Raw genomic sequence first — 26,014 nt, forward strand, 5'->3', positions numbered from 1 at the left:
TCGCCCCTGGCGCCGTCCCCGGTCCTACCCTCGATTCGGGTCCGGCGCCGCTCGGCGCCGTATTCGACGCTGCTAGGAGATTTTTAATTCTATGACCCGGCCCCATCCTTTGACCCGGAGTATCAGGAGATGGGTGGCGAGGAGGATTGGGAGGGGTCTGAGGGCCCTCTGGCACGTGAGTGCCAGCCATACCAGGACTGGGCAGGTGAGCTTGGGGATGCCAGTGGTCTGGACACTTCGCCAGACACTGGTTTTGTCTCCCCCTCTACCGTGGCGACGGAGGAGGGGGCTGCCTATAGTGTGGTGTTGATGCGGGCGGCCAAGGCCTTATCCCTTGAACTCCCCGTCACGGCCGTGAGGACTAACCTCCTCACTGAGGTCCGCAAGCAAGCTCCTCGGAGCCTCTGCTGTCGTTTAATTAGGCCTTATCTGACGTTCTTCTGGGCACCTGGTCCAGGCCCGCTACAGGTCCGCCTGTAGATAGGAACATGGCCAGACGCCACTGCCCGGCTCCGGGCGACCCTTACTTCCTGTCCACCCACCCCACTCCCGAGGGCCTGGTCATCCAGGCCTCTAACTCCCAGACCGCATTCCCGACTGCTGCCCCCGATCGGCAATCCAAGAGGTACGACCAATATGGCAAGAAAATGTTCTCACTGAGTTTGGGGTTGTGGTTAGTCAACACCGCGTGCCTCTTGGGCTGTTATACCCACTCTCTATGGGATACGGTCGCGGCCGTGCTGCCACAATGTCCGGAGGAGGCCTGGACTAAACTCGCCCAAGCCCTTGCGGAGGGTCGAGATGCGGCACAGTATTCTATCCGGTGTGGACTGGATACAACGGTCTCCATAGGTAGAGCGATGGCAACAACAGTGGCGATTCGTCGCCACGACTGGCTGAGGTGAGCCAACTTTTCGTCTGATGTCCAAAACACCCTTATGGACATGCCGTTTGGCCATCACCTCTTTGGTGACAAGGCAGACAGTGCGCTTGAGCGCTTTAAGGACTCCAGGGCTACTGCCAAGTCCTTGGGCCTGTCGGCCCCGCGCCCGCAACCTGCTGCCTTTCGCTCCTTTCGTGGCCAAGGAAGGGGCGCACCCACACGTCCTGCCAGCCATGTGCAGCAGACTAACATCCAGCGCGGTGGCGGACGTGGTAACCGCCGTGGCGGTGCCCGGGGACAATGGCGAGGCCAGTCCACATCCACCCCCGCAGCATCCGCCTCAAAGCCTTCCTAGTCCGAGCTTTCAGGCCCACATGACGCCAGTGGGGAACAGGGTTCGCCATCACCTCCTTCACTGGCGCAACATCACTTCGGACAGGTGGGTGCTGCAAATTGTCCGAAGGGGCTACTCCCTCCCTTTCGAGGCGACCCCTCCAGCCATGCCACCGCAGTACCACCGCATGTCGGGGGATCACTTGAATCTTCTGCGAGAGGAAGTTACGGCCCTCTTGGCCAAGGGGGCCATGGAGCGCGTTCCTGGGCCAGAAGTAGGGTGTGGTTGTTACTCCCTCTACTTTCTGGTTCCCAAGAAGGGCAAAGGGGGCCTACGCCCTATCTTGGACCTGTAGAATGTCAACGGCTTCCTCCGGAAGGAGAAGTTCAAGATGCTGATACTGGCTCAGGTCTTAGCTGCCCTGGACCCGGGAGACTGGATGGTAGCGTTGGACTTGCAGGACGCTTATTTTCACATCTCCGTCCTGCCGGCCCACCGGCATTACCTGCAGTTCACAGTAGGCCACGAGCACTTTCAGTTTACCGTACTCTCCTTCGGCCTTACCAGCGCCCCCCACGGGTGTTCACAAAAGTGATGGCGGTGGTCGCAGCTCATCTGCGCAGGTTAGGGGTTTCAGTCTTCCCCTACCTCGGCGACTGGTTGTTGAAGGCGGGCTCGCCCCAGACAGTCGTCAGCCACCTCCAGACTACGGCCGACCTCCTGCACCTGCTGGGGTTCTCCATCAATGTGCCAAAGTCACACCTGTGTCCCTCTCAGAAGCTCCTCTTCATCGGAGCGGTTCTAGACTCGGCGCAGTTTCGGGTTTATACTCCCGAACAGCGGGCTCAGGATATTTAGGCTCTGATTCTGATCTTTCAGCCGTTATCCCGAGTCTCGGTCAGGTTGACGCAGCGGCTTCTGGGGCTGATGGCCTCCTGCATCCTTCTGGTGCATCACGTCGGGTGAGGGACGCGGGCTCTGCAGTGGGACCTGAAGTTTCATTGGGCCCAGCATCAGGGCAACTCTTCCGACCATGTCTTGATCTTGGAGGGCACTGCAAGACAGTTGCAGTGGTGGGTCACGGACCGCGATTGGGTCAGAAGCAGATCCCTCTCCCTACCCCAACCGGAGCACGTAGTTGTGACAGACGCGTCCCTCCAGGGCTGGGGGGGCCACATGGGAGAGGCAGAGATCAGAAGCCTCTGGTCTCCGGCGGAGTCCAGGATCCACATCAACCTTCTGGAGCTGCGGGCGATCCGGCTTGCACTGAAGACATTCCTCCCCTCTGTCCGGGGGAGTGTAGTGCAGGTGTTCACGGACAACACCACCGCCATGTGGTACTGCAACAAACAAGGCGGGGTGGGGTCGTGGACCCTATGCCAGGAGGCTCTGCGCCTCTGGCAATGGCTGGAACATCAGGGCGTAACCCTGGTGGTTCAACACCTGGCAGGTTCCCTGAACGCCAGGGCGGACGAACTCAGCCGTCGGTGCATGATGGATCACGAATGGCGCCTAAACTCGGACGTGGCGCAATGCCTCTTTCAGCAGTGGGGAGAGCCTTGGTTAGATCTATTCGCCACAGAAGAGAACGCACAATGTCCTCAGTTCTGCGCGTTGGAATTTCCAAGGCTGCACCCGCTCGTAGACACTTTTCGTCGCGAGTGGAGCTGCGGTCTGTTGTACACCTTTCCGCCTATACCACTTCTGCCCAGAGTGCTGAAGAAGATCAGACGCGACTGGGCCCAAGTTATCCTTGTGGCTCCGGACTGGGCACAAAGAAACTGGTATCCCGAGCTACTCAGCATGTCTGTCGATCCCTAGATTCGTCTGCCTCTTCGGGAGGACCTTCTGTCGCAGCAGCAGGGGACGGTCCTCCACCCGAACCGGTCCAGTCTCCACTTACTTGCGTGGAGATTGAGCGGCGGCAGTTGAGGCCATTTGACTTGCCTCCTGAAATCTGTAATGTGATTCTGGCAGCCAGGCGTCCCTCCACATAATCGGTATATGCCTGCAGGTGGATCAAATTTGTGGCATGGTGCACAGCAAAGGCTGTGGATCCCCTTTCTGCCCCTCTTTCAGAGGTTCTCCTCTTTCTTCTCTCTCTTGCCCAACAGGGCTCTGCTCTGGGCACTATCAAGGGCTACCTCTCTGCCATTTCCGCCTTCTTAAGGCTCCCTGATCAGCCCTCTTTGTTCAAGTCCCCAGTTGTAAATAGGTTTTTGAAGGGCATCACTCATATGTTTCCTCCTGTTCCTTTCGTGATGCCTCAGTGCGACTTGAACCTTGTTCTGACTTACCTGATGTGCGCTCCTTTCAAGCCACTTCATAACTGTCCTCTTCGTTTCCTTACTCTCAAGACTGCATTCCTTGGTTGCCATCACCTCTCCCAGGAGAGTGAGCTCCAGGCTCTTTCCTCTAAACCTTCTTTCCTTTCTGCTCATCCGGACACAGTTGTGTTGCAGACGCGACCCTCTTTTTTGCCCAAAGTAGTCACAGCCTTCCACATCGGGCAGTCCACCACCTTGCCCACCTTCTTTCCGCATCCCTCGAAAAAGGAAGAGAGGCTCCACCGTCTGGAACCAAATGGTGCGCTCTCATTCTATTTGGATCGCACACTCCAGTTCCGGGTGAATGACCAACTCTTTTATGGCTACGTGGACGCTAAGAAGGGTCAGGCGGTCCACAAGCGGACCATCTCTCGGTGGGTCATGTTGTGCATAAAGGTATGCTACTCTTTGGCTAAAAAGGAGCCTCCTGTAGGGCTGAGGGCCAATTCCACTCGGGCCACAGCGGCTACTACTGCCCTGGGTCGGGGAGTCCCCTTGCAGGACATCTGTCAGGCAGCTACGTGGGCCTCGCTGCACACGTTTGCAAGACACTACTGCCTGGACAGCCAAGTCCAGAGAGATGGCTTCTTTGGCCGTTCCGTTCTCCAGGACTTTCTGGTGTTTTCATTGGTTCATAGACCCACCACCGGGGTTGGTATTGCTGGGGTCTCTATTCTAAGGTAAGGAATCTAATGCTAACATGTTTCTTTCAGATGCACAAGTTACTTACCTTCGGTAACGATATATCTGTAAGAAACACCCATTCTCCCTGTTCTGCGAACCGATATCTAGGGTTAAGGTCATCCCCTTTCAGGGCCCTAGTTTCATGGCACCAGTGTTGGTTTTTATCATGGCTCTGCGTTTCTGGCGCGGAAAAGCTATGTATAAGAACTGACGTCAGCGCACAAGGCGTCTAAGTATTCCGACAACGTCATCCCGGCGCCAACGACGCCGACGACGGACTTGGAGCCACAGGCGACCCCTACTGACGCGCAGGGGTACTGCTACGCAAAATTTTCCTGATCCAGTCTGACACCTGGGGATATTCTAAGGTAAGGAATCTAATACTAACTACTGTTTCTTACAGATATATCGTTACCGAAGGTAAGTAACTTGTGCGTTTGAGCTATTGACATTGCAAATGGCAATGCCTTTTATTTTTGGTTTCATTTTTAAAACATAAATAAAAGGCATTGTTATTTACAATGCCAATAGCTTACTCTGGTAAATGTGAGATCTATTGCATTGCAAATGCTTGTTCCTCCTGCTGCCAAGTGTGTGTGCCTGCATCCCCTGATCAGCGTACTGCAAGGGAAACCTACTTTTGGCTCAGTGATCTGCCTGCAGGTCACACCCTCACTGCCCGACTGCCCTCGAAGGCTGCCATGGGTTCTTTTCACAGGGGCTCTTTGGCTTCACAGGAGATCCCCTAGCTGCGCCCACCCCATTTGCGTCCTGGCCTCTGGGTGCTACTTTGTGGAAGCTGTAGCAGTGGCTGGAGAGGAGCTCTAGGACTACACGTCCACTGAAATCTTGCTCCAGGCCGTACCCCCAGAGAGCACCTTTAGTGTTTTTTTTAATAAATACAACCTTGCTGTACCTGAAGTCTAAGCATTCAGTGCATGTGCTGATATAAGAAACAGTACTGGGAGCCTTGGAGCTGCATGTGCTCTCTCTTCGTTAGCAGTGCAGTCGCCACCACCATAGCGAGGTAGCCCCATGGGACAAGTACTGCTGTGCAGATTTGCCCTCATGGTGGTGCAGCGTCCAGGGGTCTTATAAGGGGAGGGCTTGAGAGCCAACAGAGTCCTAGGCCCCTTCCCTGTAGGAGCACAAGTGGGCTGCACTTTAGGGAGCGTAGAGAGGGGCGTCAGGCACTTCCTGTGTTCTTACAGGAGCTCACTCACAGGGTTCGTGACTCGCTCCTTGATGCCCTTGTCTTGGCGCACAGTCACAATCTAATCTCCATATCTGGGGAGCAGGCAGAGGTGGTTGAGCGCTCTGCTGTCTGAACTCAGCATTCTTAATATGAACTCTGTTGATTTGGTTATATGTTTACACATTCCATCGCCTACAGCCAACTGTGTGGTGAGAAATCAACTCCATAAATCCTGATGCTTATAACTTCACTGAATGTGCAGACTAGAAATGCTAACAAATATTAGACGCTATTCATCTCCATTACCAAATAGCACATGCTAAGGCTTGTTATCCTGCTCTGAGGCCGGGAGGGGCTGGGAGAATTCTGTGAGGGATTTGTGAATATCCCATGACAGGAAGGTCCACCATTATCGTATCACAGTTTTATTAGTATTAAAAGCCATAGAGGACGTCTGGAAGGTCGCTAACTAGCACAGAACAGTGATGTGTGATCAGGCCTTTAATTGAAAAATACTCTTGGTGGGCAATAGGGTGTCGATATTTTATTTTGTTTATCAGGGGACTCTCTTTCAGACAGCAACTGTGTCCACTGTGGTACGTGTGTTGTCTGCTGTCCATCCTTTTTTTGTACCCGCCACTTCATATCTTTAATGGAGCACACATGAAGTTCTTCTTTTGGAAAATATTCTTCCTGAATGCTCTGGCAGACCCTGAGATATTTGTAATATTTATTTGTTCCCACTCGCAAATGGCTGTGCATCGTCAGGCATTAAAGCCAATGACATTGAAATATGGAGCTGTGAAATGCCCCGTCAGTGCCTGTTATTTGTATATTTTCTTTAGGGTGAGGTAGGTGAAATACCTTTACACAAACTAATTTGTATGGTGTATTGTGGTTGCGGAATGTTAATTTTTGCCCACTTTGCCTCAGCGAGCAAAAATCCAGATAGCAAATGTGCAGCCAACAGAGAAGCTTTCACATCATACTGCAGCTGCAGCGAGGAAACCCTATAGAACCACCTATACTTAGTAGTGACCAACAAGTTCATGCAGTGGCTTCCATTACGGTCAATGAAATTAAGGAGCCCATTAACTCCCCCCCCCCCCCCTCCCCTCTCCCCAATACGAAAACTTGTGGCTGCGATGGACTGCCAATAGACTTTTATAAAGTGTTTATGCCTCAACTAGTGGGTATCCTGATGCAACTATTTAATGAAATCCTAGAAGGCTGCCAGACCCCCAAATCTTTTTCAGAGGCAGCTATAGTAAGCTTCTTGAAAAACAGACAAGCACCCTATAAGCCGGCTATTCATATTGTTCAATCAGCTTAGTTAATAACGAATATAAGTTCAAACATGTTGGCCTCTAGAATAACCCCTTTGTACAAGACATGGTGCATGGAGATCAATGTGGCTTCATGCCAGGAAGAAGTATTGCAAACAAAACTTACTTTTTAATTCAAACAATAGACTATTATACGAACAACAAGATATTATCTTTGCTGAAAAAGTCGTCGATCTAGTCCAGTGAGACATCGTGTTTGCTACCTTATTAAGAGTCAACTTTCCTTTCAAATCTATAAATCTTCTACAGGACCTATATAGCAAAGCAGAAGCCAAAATTATAATCAACTCCCACATGGCAGGATCGCAAAAAATTAGTTGTGGCATTTGACAGGAGTGCCCTATGTCTCCACTGCTGTTTGCACTATTCATAGAACCACTAGCAGCACTGCAAAGGCAAGACTCTCAAATCGGGACACCAATGCTAGGCACTCCCAAGCTCAAACTCTCTGCTGATTACCTAATTGTGTACTTGGCGGCTGAGGAACAAAATATTACAGAACTTTTAGCAAGATCAATACTTTTTCATGTCTAGGGAGGTACCGAATTAATCATTCAAAATCTGACATATTTTTGTTTAATTGCTTGGATCAAGTTCTTCCCATATGTATGGGGAATCAGGTCTGCGGACCGGCTCAATCCGTCAGCTGGACATTTTTGTTTCGTATGAATATTAGCAATTTTTTCAGCCTAATTATGTGTCACCATTGTCTAAGGCCAAGAATCTTTTTAGGTAGTGGCATTCTCTGTCTTTTTTTTATTGAGGGACCAATTGCTTTAATAAAAATGATGGTTCTTCCTCTTTTTCCTTACATATTCCCAAATGTAATAATTAAGGTCCCCTAAAGCTATTTTCACGAGATAGCCCAGAGGCTGAGTAATTTTGTCTGGTCAGGAAAGAAACCCCGTACCAAAGTAGAAACTTTGCAGTTATATATACAAGATGGTGGCCTTGCGCTCCTCCACTTCAAAAAATATTTTATCAGGCAGCTTTTATGGATTGGTGAGGGCAGGCAGTTGCTTCGCAGGACTTGGGAGGCAATTTCCATCTTAGAAAAATGTGTTTAGAAAACCACTATCCAGCTTGCCCCATTTATCAAAATCCCAAACTTACAAAACGCAGTAGATACAAGATCCCTCGAGTAATTATTTATAGATTCTCCCAATTGAAGGAACATTATCAGTTCTTTTCCTTTCATCCCGCAATCTGGACTGAGCACGGTGATAGACTAGGTCTCCATTTAGATAAAAGGAGTATCAGGAACTGGGAAAAGGTTGGGATTTACCGGTTTAGAGATCTTTTAGTAGAGGTGGTTATGAAGACATGGAACCGACTAAATTGGGTAATCCGGAATTTCCCTCCTCGCTGCTTTTTTCCTTCTTTCAACTCCATAATTTTAAGTGGAACATACGACACACTTGCAAATTTGATTAGCCAAGCATATTATGCAAGGGCAAGGGAGACTAGCGAATAAGGAATTGGTACCAGATTTTCCAGCAACAACTTTTTTTGTAAAACTTGTCCCGCAAGCTTTACAAAAGATCCAGACCTCCCTGCAGGAAGTAGAATAGAAGCACATACATTGAAGACCTACAACAAGTGGGCTCATAAAGCCATCAGAGGGGCACACTTCAAACGTAAGTTTTTTTTGTAAGTGTCAACTTTATTACATCTCCTTTAAAAAATTCCATCTGTTTCTGGGGCATGCTTTAGGTGCAACTATCATACAGGAGATCGGCTATATGTCTGCTTTACATGCCTGGCCCTACTACATTTTTGGAGTCAGATTTTCCAGTGGCTTAGTAGAAAATTGTCTGTATCTTTAGTCCCTGATGCGATAGATGTTTTGTTCTGAATTATTGTCACACAATGTATCCATTTGCCAACAACAGCTAGTGTTTATTGCATCCCTGGTGGCTAAATCTTTGATTTTGCAAAAATGAAAAATAGTTGAGGTTCCAGTTTCTAGCCAATGGGAACGTAAGATGCCCAAATTGAACCTACAGGAATACTGTACTCCCAAATAGTAGAAGCCATTTAAAAACGTCTTAAAATCTGTGGCAAGAGGTAGGGAATACTCCTTTTTTTAGGGGAGAATTCTTAGACGTACTGGGCTAGATTTAGAGCGATGGATAAAACTAGAAACTGGGTCAAAAATTGGACATCTTTGGGGATGGGTATCTATACAATCCCTTTTCACATGTATCTACAATGATGAATTTGTCTTGATGAATTGCAATATTTATTACTCCTTTCTACCTGTGATAACGAATAAACAATTAAAAAAAAGACTGACACTAGGAGATGATTCAGATTCTTTATTTCCTGCATAGTTACTTAAAACCATTGCAATGTTATTACATAAAATACAGAAATAAATTAACAAATTCATCAGTGTGTGTATCTAGTTAAAACAAAATTTAAAACCCCTTGTTGGGAACATTTTTGCCAGTATAAAATATGAGTTAGCTGTAGGCTCTGTGTGGGACTTTGTGTGTCTTACTATTATGAATTACGGATACGTCTTACTTTATTCCAGTCATGGGATTCTTTGCAGGTCATCATGGTTGTTTTAGTCCAGTTATCTCCGTTTGTTGTGAGGGTTAACTCTCTACTTCTAGCAGTATGTTCTTGTTATGGTCTGGTTAGGAACATATGCGTTATAGCATTGTGCAGCCCGGGCCTTGTTCCGTTTCCGCTGACTTGGCCATTTTTTGTTCAGCCAGCATAAGAAATTTTACCAATCTACAATTTAATTGTGTATTTCCTGGATTAAAGCATGCTAACACTGCTTGTCTCCTGGTCCTAATGCCTTTCTGTCTGAAGGGTTCTTTAAGAAGCTGATTCCGTGCTTGGCTCAGGTCCTTGCATAGGCAGATTAAGTGTAGTATGTCGCCTTGTTTGGTGTTGCACAACCTGCACGACTCATGTGCTAGTGGCCTTTGCCATGGTGCAAGGTGCTGAGCGCATGGAAGGATTCCCATCCTGTGCCTCAAAAAGTTAGTTTTTATGGACTTAGAGTAGCCCTGGTTGAAATACTATTGTGGAGCCAGTGTTTTATAGGAGTTAAGTGTCATCCAGGCGTGCGATCTGTTTGAGAAGGTTGCTTTGTCTTCCACCAAAGAGATTTGTTTAAAGGATTTCCAGACCAGTTTCTTGAAATTGGAATAGTCGATTTGTGCATTCCAAAGTTCTGTGAGTTGGGTAGATTCTAGGGCTAGTTGTAGGTATCTTCTGGCTTGAGAATGCTCCCTGTGCTGTATGTCCTGCCACAGCAGATAATTTAATGTATTTGTAGTGGCACTTCTGATCCTGTGCAAACAGATAATATAAGCTCCATGCCTAGCTAGATCTTGCCGTAGGAGACCAAACTCCAGCCTTATTTGAGCCGGTGATGTGTAGGATGGAAGGCTGAACAAGATTCTATAGGCCTTGACCTGGGTGCTTAACAACACTTTTGCATCTCTTCCTTGCATTGCCTCACTGCCATAGGTAATTTAGGGGAGTAATTTGGCCCGGACTACTTTCAAAAGCGGAGTCAGGGTAGGCCTTATTAGTTTGCTTGCAAGATTTTTCATTGTTAATGCAATCAGCAAACCTTTCCTTCTAACTTCCTCTTTCTGACGTCTAAACATCCCATCCTTGTCAAATGTCATTCCAATGTACTTGTATTCATGAACTGGGACAAGTTTTATCCCCCAAGGAACCAGCTATTTTGTAGGTTCTTTTTATTGTTTATTGACCTTGTCCGTGTCTTGCTCAAGTTTAGTTTTAGGTTGTTTTCTGAGGCGTAGTTCTGCATTGCCGTCAGTAGATGCTGGAGACCAACATGCGTGTGACTGAGCAAAACTTCTTCTTCGTATTACATGAGATTTGACAGTGTTTGCCCTCCAATCCTTGGTGAGTGGGAATTGCAGGTGTTGAGCGCCTTTGGAAGGTCAGCCATAAACAGAACAGGGTCGGGGTAAGCATGCAGCCCTGTTTCAGACCCTTTGTTGTGGGAACCTTTGCGGAGATGTGTGAGCCACCACCTAATTTCACCTGCACCCAGGTATCCGTGTGCAGACGTTTTAGCATGTTTAAGGTGTGCTGAGGTATGCCCCATTGAGCCAGTTTTCCCCATAATCTGGCCCTATCAACGTTATCAAAGACTCTAGGAGATGAAGAAACAGGAGGTGCTGCTGAGGTGGCACCCATATTTGTACCAAACAGTGAAAACATGGATACATTCTGGCAAAAATGTTCAAATCAGCGCCATGCTGGAAAAAGCTGTGATTAAACTAGGGGCCAAGAGGACATAACTTAGCGCCAATATCAGCAACCCTCCCCACAAACTTGGTAATTAGATGCTTCGCACACAAGAAATGAAATTAATTAGACAGCACATAATTTGGTATAAATCAGTTTGCGGCAGGTTTTACTTCGTAAGTGAAATATGGCAATGTGATGGGCGGACTTACAGGGTGATCTAAGGGCAGGCAGCGGGGAGTGACCTATACTACCCACCCGCCTGATGACCCAAACAGCCTGTGGGCCAACCCATTTGTTGCTGCCATTTTTTATTTGGGGAGTTTTCTCTCTTAAACCCAGGACCACCAGTCCTGCATTAGTACCTGCACCTTTTTAGGGGTGGAGCGGACAAAGGCAAACTCCTGGTTGCTCAGGCTTGCACCCGCTCGAAGGACTAATTAGGCTCTTTCGCTTAAATCGTCATTGCCTCACGGTTATACCTATGCCAGACCAGTTTGCGGGTCACAGTTATAGTTGAAGGGGCTCTCGTCTTAGGGTCTTCATTTTCTTTACTTGGGCATTTGAAAACATGTTGCCTTATATTATGCAGTTTAGGACAGCATAGACGTGATGGTGTTTCTTGCTTTTATTATTCCACTCACACAAACCCGACCCAACAGGTGGTTAGTTATACTATGTGATCAGAAACTGTGGGCTTGCAGAGATGAGGGCAAGCTGAGGTTTGCCTAACTAAGTGTTGTGGGGTGAGAAGGGCCTTGGATATTGAAGGGCCATGCCTAGAGAAGGATCTTTGACTTGGCCTAGGACAGGCTGTCTAGGGCCAAGGTTCCGGTGATTATAGAGTTTAAAGAAGGGCATCTGGACTCGTTTATTGCGGCGGCTGGGTGAGGTGGGTGCAGGTCATACAAACACATCCTGGAGGCACTTCCTTACCAGAAAACACTGTTCAGCCTTAATGATCTACTATAAAGAATCCTGTCTCCGAGCCCACCTCTGGCAGGTGGAGGGTACAGCATTTACTAAATAACAGCAAATAATCCATTCTGTTTATTAGGGAACAAGTGTGGCTCAAGGGTGCATCCAAGGTATTACAGAGCAGTTATTCCTCACGCTAATTTTCCGCCAATTAATTATGTCACAAAGAGTTTTCCATTAAATATACACCTCTGCACATACCAAGCGGAATATGGGGCAAATGCATAATTGCCTATGTTACTGGCTGTGGGAGACACCTCACCCCTCAGGTAGAAGGATCAATTAAAGTATGCCTAAGTAAATAAAGATGCCTTTAACCATGAATCAAACTTGTCCCGTTCGCTGCACTTCAAATACAGAGGTGTATTGTGAGGCTAGGCCTACTGACCAATTCCTGCTTAATTTATTTAATTTGAACACTAGAAAAGTAAGCGCAGACTGCAGTCGGAGAAACAAAAGAAAAGGTAAAGAAACAGCCGCGAATGACCTAGTCACACAGCAGTCCGGAAAGCAAAGATTAACCACATTTCTTTTAATCCTGAAATATGATGGAAGCAGCGATTTTAATATGCTCAAAATTAGCGTTCCAAGGACAGCCTTAACTTAAGGGCGATCCAAGGGCAGGCAGTGGTGAATGGCCTAAGCTGCCCTCCCACCTGATGAGCCAAACAGCACCATGGGCCAACCCATTCGGTGCTACCATTTTGTATTTGGGGAATTTTCTCCCTTAAATCCGTGACATCCAGTCACGGATTAGTACTCATACCTCTTTAGGGTTGGCGCGAGCATAGGCAAGCCCCAGTTGCTCAGGCTTGCAACCGCCCGAAGGACTAAAGTGGCGCCATTGCTTACATCGCAGGGTCCTGCTGTCAGGACTCCTGGGGTTTGGCATTGAGCACCCTTGTGGTGTTCCCTCAGATGGACCCCTTTGTACCAAACTGCCTCCAGATCACCCTCTTACTCCGGCTGCAACACAAAATAAACAATTAACATTCAGCATAAGAAACAAAATACCGCCACCAGCGCACTGGGTATGGCATAGGGTGGGTGACAGCTTTTCCAGCGGGGGAACAAAGAGCCCGGCGCCTGGGTTGGGCAGGTTTAAGTACCTGACCCCAGCCTCCTATGTCCAGGAAATGACACGGGAGAGCACCGGAAGGGGGCACTCCCAAAGAGTGGAGTGCAGTTGAAGTGGCAGAATGCGGCCCTAAGGGGCTGCCCTCTAGGGAGGGCGCCCTGCGTGTGCTGCGGGCAGCAGCCGCATAGCACCGATATCGACAACCATCCCCCGCAAACATGGTAAATAGCTGCTTTGGACACAAGAAATTAAATAAATCAGCCAGCACATAGTTTGGTGGAAAACTGTTTCCTGCAGGTTTATTTCATAAGTGAACTATGCCAATGTGGTGTCTTAACTTACGGGCGATCCAAGGGCAGGCAGCAGTGAGTGACCTAAGCTGCCCACCTGCCTGATGAGCGAAACCGTACTGTGGGCCAACCCATTCGGTGCTACCATTTTTTATTTGGGGTGTTTGCTCCCTTAAACCTAAGACCACCAGTCCCGGATTAGTAATCACACCATTTTAGGGGAGGGGGGGGGGGGGGGGGGGCAGACAAAGGCAAGCCCCTGGTTCCTCAGGCTTGCAATCACCTGAATGACTTAAGGGGCACCGTCCCTTACATCACAGGGTCCTGCCGTAAAGACTCCTGGGGTTTGGCACTGAGCACCTCTGCTCCCTCAGATGGTATTCCTAGTACCAAACTGCCTCCTGTTCACACTGTAAGTCTGCAGCCAACAGATGGAGAAGCCACCATATCGCTTCTGCAGCGAGGAGTCCCTTCTGGAGCAGGGGAAATCCATTTATTTACCTACTCGGATGTGAGCTCCTGTAGTATTGGCCCAGCAAATGAGAGCCAGACATATTTATGAACATATCAAGACCATTTACTTACATTTGTATAAAACAAAAAGTTAAAATGTTAAGATTGTCTCTAGGAGACAGAAAAACAGGAGGTACTGCTTAGATGGCACCCACATTTGTACCAAACACTTAGTGAGAGCAAGGCCAAGGGAAAACCAGAAAAAGTTCTGGCAAAAATGTTAAAATCAGCGCCACACTGCAAAGAACGTGATTAAGCTGGGGGCCAAGAGGACATATCGGAGTCATGGCAAAGCCTCTTGCTCTGTCCAGAGGGTAGATTCAAGAGTGGCACAATAGGCAGGATGGCTCTGAGGTGCTCGGGGTCAAAATGTAATACTATGTGGTTGTAAAAAATGGCTTTCTGTTTCTAGAGATGTCATGCGGTTCAGTGTTTGGAGGACTGTGCAAAGATAGCAACTGGCAAGGAGGGTTTGGCTTGTTAGTGGGTGAAATACTGTTTCTTATCTTGCTCGTGAGCATGTCCCACCAGCGAAATGGGCATCAAGTTCTTATATGCATTAGTCATACACAGTTATTTCAAAATTATTGTGTGTAGTGAGTTGGAGACTAACGGTCTTCTCCAGAGAGAAAGATGATGTAATTTTTGCCATTTTGTTTGTTGGAAACAAAAAAAAACTGAAGTTTATTGCAAGGGGTAAAAGAAAATACACCGCTCCAGGACTGGCTTCCGCGAGGAGCTAGGTCATGTAACATGTTTGATTTTACAGTCTGTTGCACCTCCTGGTCCATGGAATTGCCTTTTATCAAGATGCAATTTTGGTTTGGTTCCTTTGATGAATGTGCTCATGGCCTGTGCTCTGTTTTTTGCAGCATGGTGCGGAAGGATTTTGAAAAAGAGGCCCGGACCATGAAGAACTTCAGGTGTCCCCATATTCTATGCATGTATGGAATATGTATCGACATGGAAGGTACGTGTCCACTCTTTGCAATTCCGCCTCTGCAGCACTTTCAGCTGCTGCAAAGATGCTTTTGTTCCTTACTGTCCGGTACTAACCTCTGGTGACCTAAGAAGTACCCATGCTGTTAAATCTCCAAGCGGTGAAGGAGGCATCCAGTGGTGCTGTAGAGCGCCCAGCGAGTCACACCATGGTTGGGGATTGGTTGTCTACTTCCCATATTTCCACTCTTTTTTTTGTGCTGTGTGCACTTGACCAGTAAGGATTGGTATCAATTTATTTTCCTCTGAAAGGTGTTGCAAGCTTTCAAGACTAGTTTTCTTAGAATTTATTTATTTTAATTTTACTTGTGAGCAGAGTTTTCATGACTGGGACTTTCTGCTGCTCCCAGAACATTCCCTGTCCCAGCAGAGGTGTTGCAACTGTGTTGGTAAAAAGAAGGGCTGATATAATATTATCATTGTGACGGGCATCAGTGAACTGGATGCGGCTCATGGGACAAATACGTCTTAGTGATCTAGTGACAGATACTCCTGGGGACTTAGTGGTCATGATCTGTGATCTGATCCTGTTCATTGCATATGCAGGTCTCATTGCTAGAGTGGGAGGTACCCCTGTGGGCCTGGTGATGGTTGTAAGTGATTTGAATCCTGTTCATGACATATACATGTCTTCGTGATCTAGTGGCAGGGCACCCCTGTGTATCTAGTGGTGGGGATCTGTGATCTGACCCATTTCATGGACTATACAGGCCTCAGTGCCAGAGTGACAGGTATCCCTATGGACCTAGTGGTGGGGATCTGTGACTGAATCCTGTGAATGGAGCATACATGTCTCAATGATCTAGAGGCAGATCCCCACCACTTCAACATGTCAGTTCCAGTTCACAACTCCTAGAACAATTAGTATTCGAGGTAGGAGTGGGCAATCACCCTCCGCCCTCATAATTCACATTAAATTAAGTAATACCCAATGTCCCTATATGCACTGGAAATACTATATTCAATATTCATTTAATTTAACTGCATTTGTTCACAATTCTGTTTTTCCAGTAGCAAGTTTCATCTGCTGAAAGCTCTTTGCATTATCCCTCTCCTCCTCCAGCACCTCTCTGCTGCACATGTTGCTTGGGGAGAGGCACATTCCCTTCTCAGAACCATTATCATAAGGGTCAATTTGCTTTTACTACATCAGATATCTCACCTTTAAAAAGCACGAGCCTAGGCACTGCATGCGCTGCTCTGCAAGGCATGCTGTGTTTGGTATGTGGGCTTTAATTCCACCCATTGTTGGCAATTTGTTCAAATATGTGTTGTTCGTAAAAGCGTACTTTTTTTTGGTTTATGGCCTTTATTCGTCCCACATTTTCAGGTTTCAGGTGTAGTTCCTATAACAAGTATACAGGATCTGCGTTTGTAGACAACATACAGTGTAGGATTGGTGTCAGGCGAACTCTGATCACCCCCACCGGGTATGTTGGCCTCTTGTACCAACTAGCTCACAGTTCCACTAGAATCTCCTCTTACCAAGGAGAGAACAGTTCCTGGCAACCATTGAACATGACAACCCTGATCACTCAGGACCGTGGAAACACTATTCTATCTTTCGCTCAGTCACTCGTGCTTACTTAGTCTGTCTCAGAGAGATACACAGAATAAACAGGCTGGGCGTTTTCAATAAGAATTTATTGAACAGTTGTTATTCTGTTGTAAAATAGATGAGCTGCAACAACCATTAGGCAGTATAAGATATAAACGATTAGCAGTACTATAAAGGTAAATGGATGGTACAGCTCTACCATCTTACAATAATCATGAATACATCCGAGTATATAAAACACATGATAAAAAGATGGGTATTCCTACAATGCTTCCCCAATTAAATGTACCTAAGTGTACCTAACATGGACGTGGGTGTTAAGCCAAGAATCCCTCTAGGATTTAGTCAACCCCATTACCTGAAGTGTGGGACTGTGGGGCCCAGTCCTGGTCTCTAGTTTGACTTCCCGCAAGGGATGTTTTAGACCACTGCGAGCTGGAGTGCCTGCATGCAGGAACCTTAGCGTCTCTGGTCAGTGTGTCGGCTGGGAAGTCTTGTCTCCTCTGTCTTATCTTAGCAAGATGTGATGTATATATACCTATATGTCTCCCCAGGGGTCCTACCTTGCTGTGTTACTGTGTCGGCCTAAGGATGACCTTGAGCATGAACTTTGTACATAGATTTTATACAGGGGATGGTAGTCCTGCTGTGCTTCCAAGAATCATCATGTATAATGTATGAGATTTCGAACTAGGGAAAACCCGGGTTCTAAATGCAGCGTCGTATTTAGGTAAAAGGTCCGTCCCTGTTAACCCTGACAAGTGTAATGTAGGGAAGAATATAGGTGAACAGTGATGAAATTACAGAGGCCTATATTATGGTACCTATATGGAATATAACACCCACTCCTCTTCCAAATTGATGACATAGTTACATTCTAAATGTACTACTAGGAGCACTAGATACTTGTATACAAATAGATATAACATCAGTTTCTTATTGTGTTAAAAACATTGTTTTTGCCCCACGGATGTCGCTCCCCCTAAGATTCTCAGGAGTCATTTAGAACTCATGAGTAACCATATAAGTAACTTGGCCACCTTATCTTTTCAAGAAAGTCATGTGCCAGAGGAATGGAAATTAGCCCAGGTGATTCCTATAAAAAAGAAAGCTAACCAGAACATATCTCAGCTGGACAATCTCAGTCCTATCTCTCTCCTTCCTTTTTGTGCCAAAGTGGTGGAGAAATTAGTCAACAGCCAGCTGGTGAAATTTCTGGAGGATAACCATCTTCTTTAAACAAAGAGAGAGGTAGGGAGAGTAGACTGACACTCTTATTCCCCGGTTATGGTCAATAAACAAGCAAAGAGTGTCTTATGGTTATACTAAACCACATTAGGGAGCAAAAAAAGGAGGGAATGGCCTCACTTAAGACATTAAAGAAAGCCCTCACTCACCACCTGGTGATGACATGCTTCATCATTGGGCTCCACCAAAGAGACCGAGTGTCTCTTTGGTGTTCTACAACGCCAGGTCTACTGTGGAGCAGGTTAGTGAGATTTAGGACGTGTTTGTGCAAACTAAACTAGTGGGTGGTGAGGGTTTCTTGCCACGAAACGGTGTAATTTTACCAGGCAATTCTTCAGGACCTGCATCACCCTCTACTGGACCCCACATCTTCGGGGTCCAGTAGAGGGTGATGCAGGTACACTGAGGGTGCCGAGCGTTGAGGGCGGTGTGCCAATTACCTTCCCACCCCCCTCCTGTGACCCATGGTGTTCTTCCTTAACACCAACAAAGTGCAGAAACCGCAGAGTTGAAGCCTCCTAAACCAGGAGCGATTAGGGAGACATTCCTTTCTTCCTAATATTTTTTGCACTTTTTCACTGTTTTCCTTATTTTCACTTTCACATCCCTAGGTAAGGGTGGGCCTTGGCGCGTCCGTACCGCCAGGGTTTAAAACACACTTTTTGTCCTGAAGAATTGCCTGGTAAAATTACACCGTTTCGTGGCAAGAAACATGTCGACTGATATCTAGGAATCTACCACTCAACTAAATGTGGACTGCTTCCATACACATCGATTTTAATATAATGTCTTTAGTGATCATAGAATAAAGTTTCTTTTTTGATACACTACAGACAATTTTTAATACCCTCACCACCCACTTGTTTAGTTTGCACAAACACGTCCTAAATCTCACTAACCTGCTCCGCAGTAGACCTGGCGTTGTAGCACACCAAAGAGACACTCGGTCTCTTTGGTGGAGCCCAATGATGAAGTACGTCATCACCAGGTGGTGAGTGTGGGCTTTCTTTAACGTCCTAAGTGAGGCCATTCCCTCCTTTTTTTGCTCCCTAATGCGGTTTAGTATAACCATAAGACACTCTTTGCTTGGATAACCTTCTTCTTCATTTCTCTCGATCTGGCTTTAGAGCGAAACACTCTACTGAAATGGCCCTTCTCTTTTCCACAGAATTGCTTCGACAAAAAGTGGATGAGGGACAGACAGCTGCCTTGATACTGCTGGACTTGAGTGCGGCTTTCGATACTGTTTCGCACTCTAGGCTTCTCGCACGTCTGAGTGAGGTTGGCTTAGCTGGGTCAGCCTATGAATGGATGTGCTCTTTTCTTGCTGATAGAACATTTCAAGTACATTGCCCCCTTTTAAATCCACGCCCCGTTCTCTTAGACAAGGGGTTCCCCTGGGCTCCATACTAAGCCCCACGTTATTTAACCTGTATATGGAACCCCTTGCCAGGGTGGTGGAATCCTATGGGGTGGAAATCGTGTCATATGCCGATGACACCCAATTGGTGGTCACTCTAATTTCTCTGCATGCCTTGTGGAACTTGCATGCTGGATGAATACTAACTGCCTCTGCCTCAACGGGAATAAAACCGAACTTCTAGTGATTGGCCCCTCACCTTCTATTTGGACATCGGCCTGGTGGCCCTCTGACCTGGGTCCCACACCTACCCCCTCTGCTACGGTGAAGAACTTGGGCGTACTCTTGGACATCAATCTCTCTTATGCTCAACACATTGGAAATGTGGCAGGTAAATGCTATGGCATTCTAAAGGTTCTTCGTAAAATCTTGGATCAACTGCCCATCAAAGCTAGGAAAACATTAGTGCATGCCCTGGTTGATTGATTATGAGAATTCTCTGTTTTGTGGCCTGAATAAAAAAGGTTTGCACCAACTTCAATGCGTCCAAAATGCGGCCGCCAGACTTTTCCTGAATTTGCCTAGGAAATCGTCTGGGAAACGTGCTTTACTGACCTCGCACTGGCTCCCTATTCGGGAACGTATTTTATTTAAAACCATGTGCATGGCCCATCGTATTGCACAGAGCAAAGGTCCCGTTTACCTTCAAAAGATGCTGACTATGTATTGCCCCAAACGCCTTTTGAGATCCATGGGTAGTATGCAATTTTTGGCACCTCGGATCCATAACGCGCAGATGGGTGGCCGCTGTTTTAGGTATCTAGCCAGCAAGCAATGGAATGAACTTCCTACCGAACTCCGGATGGAACCTTCGGAATCTCGGTTCCGGCACAAACTTAAGACCTACCTATTCCCCAAATCCAAAATCTGAGTTCCGACCCCTGCCCCCCCTCTCTGCCTCCTTCATTGTTAGTCTGCTTTTAGTGGCTCTGGTGGACTGCATCCTCAGCGCGGGACACACTGTTCTTTAGTGTAACCAGGCGCTTTATAAATGTAAATAAAAAATAAATATTAGAAATTGACAGTTCGAGGCATGTGGGCTGCTGAATTCATATCTGTGCATAGTCCGCCACCTAGTGTTGGGTCCGGATGATTGCACATTGTTGTCCTGGAAGAGTCTTCGAAGTATCACGAGATAGGTGGCTCCTCCCCTGGACTACAGTGCGCATGGGCATCGCCTCCATCCCCAGATTGTTTTTTTCCGCCATCGGGTTCGGATGTGTTTTCGGTTCCCTCTATCGGAACCGATAGTTGTTCGACTTTTACTCGAGGCCAAAAGGTCTTTAGGCTGGGCGTCGGTATAGTTGCGTTCGGGTTTCTTACTGACTCTCAGCTCCGATCTCCTACTACCCTTCCACGTGCTTTCGACGCGGACGGGCCTACACTACACCCTTTTCTATGGAGCGGACTCCATTCAAGAAGTGTCCGCTGTGTCACTCTAAATACTCGCACCTCGACGTGCACCCCGTGTGCAATACATGCTTGTCACCGGATCACCGTGAAGACACCTGCATGGCGTGTTCCAAATTTAGGAGTAAGAAGACTCTGAAGATTCGCCGGGCTAATCGGCTCCAGGCTCAATTGTCGGCTTCGGCGCCCCCGCCTGATGACATCTTTCAGGAATCTGTCGAGGAAGCGGACGACGTACATGGATCGGACTCTGGCCCCGCGTCTGAGGAAGAGACCTATGACGCGGATGAGGAGGCCTACGACGAAGTCTCCGGTGAGGTAGGGGACGACGAACTGATTTGTGCCACGATGGGTGATAGCTCGGAGGAAGAGCATCCCCAACCAGACTCCGGGGTTACTCCCCGTCATACGGCCCAGGTCGAGGGATCGCCTTCGGGCCTTACCCAAGATCTAACTTTAAGTCCTACGTCCCCGCCCCCGGGCCCGGTCACGGACATTTCTGCCAAGAAACCGAAAGTGAAGCCAACTGGTCTCGCCCCTTCGGATGTAAAACCGAAACCGAAAGTGGCGCTAGTGAAGAAGGTTCTGGAGGCGTCAACTTCCACGAAACCCAAAATGGCCGACTTGAAGAGCCACGCCAAGATGGCCGACCACAAGAGCCGCGCCAAAATGGCCGACCCGAAGCCTTTGGGGTCGGCGCCGAAGGTGAAGGCACCCGACGTGGCTGCGTCGGCACCGAAAGGGGTCGCGGACCCGAAGACGGCTTCGAAGAAGCGTCACGCCGACGGTGCGCCAGGCCATGGGGCGTCGGCACCGAAGAAGAGGCCTACCGACGACCGGGCTCTCGGAGACGAAGAGTCGCTCGAGACGGTCCAGCCCTCGGCATCCCTTACAAAGAAGGTGGGAGAATCCTTAAGGCGGATCCAACAGTCTACTGTGGTTCCTAGCCAGGACACTGTAGTGCCTAAGCCCACGCCGAAGCCTGCCAAGGAACAAACGCCCATTCGTTTTACCCTTCCTCCCAAGTCGGCGCCGAAGGCTTTCGCGCCTAAGCAGAGCGGACACTCTCAAGAAGTGTTGACGCCGAAGGCTGCATTGGTGGTATCGAAGCTTCGGCTCCAACCGCTGGCGGTGGAGGAACGTCGTGAGGTGATCATCGACGCCAACACCGGGAAATTATCGCTCCTCAAGCGAAAGATTACATCGGAGCCGGCCTTGGAACCTTTTAGGATTCCACTCAAGAACAAGAGAGACTCTTCGGCTCTGATGGAACCTCTGTCTCCACAGGCCCCGGAACACTCGCCGGCACACTCCCCCGTGCCTGAGGTGGACGAGGAAGAGGATGAGTACAACTATCCTGCGTACTCGGATCCGGAAGAGGAGCATGTGCCCTGGACGGCAGGAGGCGACGCAGACGACCCGCAGTCGGGCCAGGACACTCAACTTTTCGCCGCGAAGACGTCCCCGACGGAGGACTCAGCGGCATTCAATGCATTAATAGAGAGAGCTGCAGCGAACCATGACGTCGAACTGCACTCCGACCCCGTGGATGCCGATTTCTTGGTCGACACCTTCTCGGTAGCCGAAAAACAAGTCAAGACACTGCCGATGCTTAAAGGGGTGCTGAAGCATGCACAGGAGGTGTTCAAGGAACCCACCCGGGCGCGGGTGGTCAACCCTCGCATCGACAGGAAGTATAAGGCGGCGCCCACGGACCCCACGTACATTAAGGGACATTTGCCATTGGACTCCCTGGTGGTGTCCAACGCTCGAAAAAGGGCGAATTCGCAGACTACTGGTGATGCTCCTCCCCCAGATAAGGAATCCAAAATATTTGAAGCATCAGGCAAACGCATTGCTGCGCAGGCAGCAAACATATGGAGAATCTCTAACACCCAAGCCCTGCTTGCACGTTATGATAGGGCCCATTACGACACATTAGAGGCCATCCTGCAACACTTGCCTGACCAATACAAGGAGGCGGGGGAGATGCTCATTCAGGAGGGTAAACTTATAACAAATGCATCCATCAAATGTGCCCTTGACGTGGCAGACACTGCCTCCAGGGCTATCAATACTAGCGTTTTACTTAGACGCCATGCCTGGCTTCGAATTTCTGGGTTCAAACCCGACATACAAACCACTATATTGGGTCAAACAGTGAATCCTGACCATCTGTTCGGCCCTGAGGTGGATGCCTCCCTAGAAAAGATGAAGAAAGATACCGAAACTGCCAAGTCTATGGGGGCTTTGCAAAGCCAGCAGTTTCGGGGGAGTTCTTTTCGCCGCTCCAATTCAAGAGGCACCTCAAGGGGCCAGGCATCCCAGTCAACGCAATACTACAAGGGTAACACCCAGTCCTCGTATAACAACAACAAGGGCAGGGGTGGCTACAGAGGCAATAATATCAAAGGCAGGGGACGTGGAAACAATGCCTCCAGGTCCACCGCCTCCAACAAGCAGTGACGTCTTGTCACTCCCCCCCGATCACACGACACCTGTCGGGGGGAGACTCCAGCAGTTCCTGCCGGCGTGGAGGTCCATCACCACGGACAGGTGGGTGAGGTCTATTATCCAGTGCGGGTACTGTCTAGAACTTACGTCCATTCCACCGGACATACCGCCAAGAGGCCGTGCTATGTCCGACGAGCATTTGACCTTGTTGCAGCAAGAAGTACTGGTCATGCTGCAAAAAGGGGCAATAGAGCTCGTTCCATTGCAAGAACGGGGAACAGGAGTTTACTCCCTGTATTTTCTAATCCCCAAAAAGGACGGATCACTCAGGCCGATCCTGGACCTCAGGCCCCTGAACTGGTACATCAACTCGGAGCACTTCCATATGCTCACATTGCAGCAGGTGCTTCCCCTGCTTCAGCAAGGGGACTTCCTAGCAACGCTGGATCTGAAGGATGCCTATTTCCATATTCCCCTGCATCCTTCACACAGAAAGTATCTCAGATTCAAGATCTTAGACCAGCATTACCAGTTCAGAGTCCTGCCGTTCGGGGTCACCACGGCACCAAGAGTATTTACAAAGTGCCTAGCGACTGTGGCGGCGCATCTCCGTCGCCAGCACATCCATGTCTTTCCGTATCTAGACGACTGGCTTATTCAGGCAAAGACGGAGCAGCAGTGCGTGGACCACGTGTCACGCACCATTCATCTCCTGCACGATCTGGGATTCTCTCTGAACTACCCAAAGTCCCATCTCCAGCCCGCCCACGTGCGACAGTATCTGGGCGCGACGATCGATACTCTGGCAGCCACTGCGCAGCCGAATTCAGTGAGAATCGCCAGTATCCAGGCGCTGATCCAACGGTTCAGACCCCAGCACTCGCTTCCGGCGAAGGTGTTCATGCAGTTGATAGGCATGATGGCCTCCTGCATCTCCATTGTCCCGCACGCGAGACTACATATGCGTCCGCTTCAGGAGTGCCTAGCACGTCAGTGGACTCAGGCTCATGGGCAACTAACAGACCTAGTGTTGGTGAGCGGTCGGGCATACAACTCTCTGCATTGGTGGAATCCACAAAACCTTTGCAAGGGCCGACCATTCCAAGAGCCTGTCCCACAGATCATCCTGACAACGGACGCCTCTCTCCAGGGATGGGGAGCGCATGTACTCCACTACACTGTGCAGGGACTATGGACACTTCAGCAAAGGAAGATGCACATCAATGTGTTGGAACTGATGGCAATCTTCATGGCCTTAAAGGCGTTCAAAGTACATCTGTGCAACAAGGTCGTGTTGATCCGGACGGACAACATGACGGCCATGTACTACATCCAGAAGCAGGGAGGCACACACTCTCCACAGCTGTCTCATCTGGCTCAGAGCATGTGGAAGTGGGCCATTCAGAGGAACATCTTTCTCATGGCAGAACATCTCCCAGGCAAGGACAATCAAATGGCGGATCTGCTCAGCAGACACAGCCATCAGATGCACGAGTGGGAGTTACATCCATCAGTACTCCAACCGTACTTCCAAAGGTGGGGTCATCCAGAGATAGACCTGTTCGCCACAAAGGAGAACGCAAAATGCCAAAGCTTCGCCGCCAGATTCCCACACCCCCAATCACAGGGCAATGCGATGTGGATGAACTGGTCAGGCAGATTTGCGTACGCTTTTCCCCCAGCACCTCTGATACCGCTGGTGGCACGCAAGCTCAGGCAACACTCGATGACGCTCATCCTGGTTGCTCCAACGTGGGCTCGCCAACCGTGGTACACCACGTTTCTGGAACTCTCCGTGGTACCGCATCAAAGGCTTCATCTCACTCCCAGCCTTCTGACGCAGAGCCATGGCGACATTCAGCACCCAGATCCGCAACAGCTCAACCTGGCGATCTGGCTCCTGAAGTCCTAGAGTTTGGCTACCTTAATCTTCCTCCCGATTGCATGGACATTATTCGGGAGGCAAGAAAGCCCACTACTAGAGCTTGTTATGCGGCTAAATGGAAGAGGTTTGTCGTCTACTGCGTGGAGCACAGCATTGACCCGCTAGACGCTTCCATTCAAAACATCATATGCTACCTCTTTCACCTGTATCGTTGTAATCTAGCTTACTCTTCCATCCGCATTCACCTGTCGGCTATGGCAGCATACCTCCAGAATAGGCAGCACCTGTCACTCTTCAAGGTCCCTGCTATCAAGGCTTTTCTGGAAGGACTCAAAAGAGTCATTCCACCAAGGACTCCACCAGCTCCGGAATGGAACCTCAATGTGGTTCTTACAAGGCTGATGGGTCCTCCCTTTGAGCCACTACACTCTTGCGAGCTGCAATTTTTAACCTGGAAGGTTGCGTTCCTAGTAGCAATCACATCGCTACGGAGGGTCAGCGAACTGCAGGCGCTCACCATCCAAGAACCTTTCTTCCAGGTACATGCTAACAGGGTGGTGCTCCGCACTAACCCTAAGTTCTTACCAAAAGTGGTCTCACACTTTCACATAAACCAAACCGTTGAATTGCCGGTGTTTTTCCAAAACCCAGAGACGCTGGCGGAGCGGATGCTCCACACCCTTGATGTAAAAAGGGCTTTGATGTATTATGTGGACAGGACAAAAGATTTCCGCAAAACCCAACAACTTTTTGTTGCTTTTGCCACACAACACAAGGGAAATGCGATCTCCAAAGCAGGAATAGCTAGATGGATAGTAAAGTGCATTCAGATCTGCTACGCTAAAGCAAAGCGCACTCTCACTATACCACCGAGGGCCCACTCCACTAGGAAGTTGGGGGCCTCTATGGCTTTCTTAGGTAACATTCCCTTAGAAGACATCTGTAGAGCAGCCACATGGTCTACCACTCATACTTTCACTAAGCACTACTGTGTAGACGTGCATTCAAAACAACAGGCAGCTGTTGGTCAGGCTGTTCTAAAAACACTTTTTCAGACTGCTGCAGCTGGCACGGGCGGCCGCCGCTAATGGAGGGACTGCTATGTATTCTATGCACAGATATGAATTCAGCAGCCCACATGCCTCGAACTGCAAATGCTACTTA

General features: G+C 48.7%; 1 protein-coding gene across 2 annotated transcripts in view; it reads left to right on the forward strand.

Annotated features, from left to right (window-relative positions):
- MLKL (mixed lineage kinase domain like pseudokinase) overlaps nucleotides 1–26,014 on the forward strand; it is a 703,954-nt gene that overhangs the window by 229,552 nt on the left and 448,388 nt on the right. For both annotated transcript variants that reach the window (XM_086945230.1, XM_086945229.1), the window contains one exon: nucleotides 14,749–14,846. In XM_086945230.1, coding sequence (XP_086801356.1) covers nucleotides 14,749–14,846 — 98 coding nt within the window. The remainder of the gene's footprint in view (nucleotides 1–14,748; nucleotides 14,847–26,014) is intronic.

The sequence above is a fragment of the Lissotriton vulgaris genome, chromosome 12 (assembly GCF_964263255.1).
Source record: "Lissotriton vulgaris chromosome 12, aLisVul1.2, whole genome shotgun sequence".
NCBI classification, from domain to species: Eukaryota; Metazoa; Chordata; class Amphibia; order Caudata; family Salamandridae; genus Lissotriton; species Lissotriton vulgaris.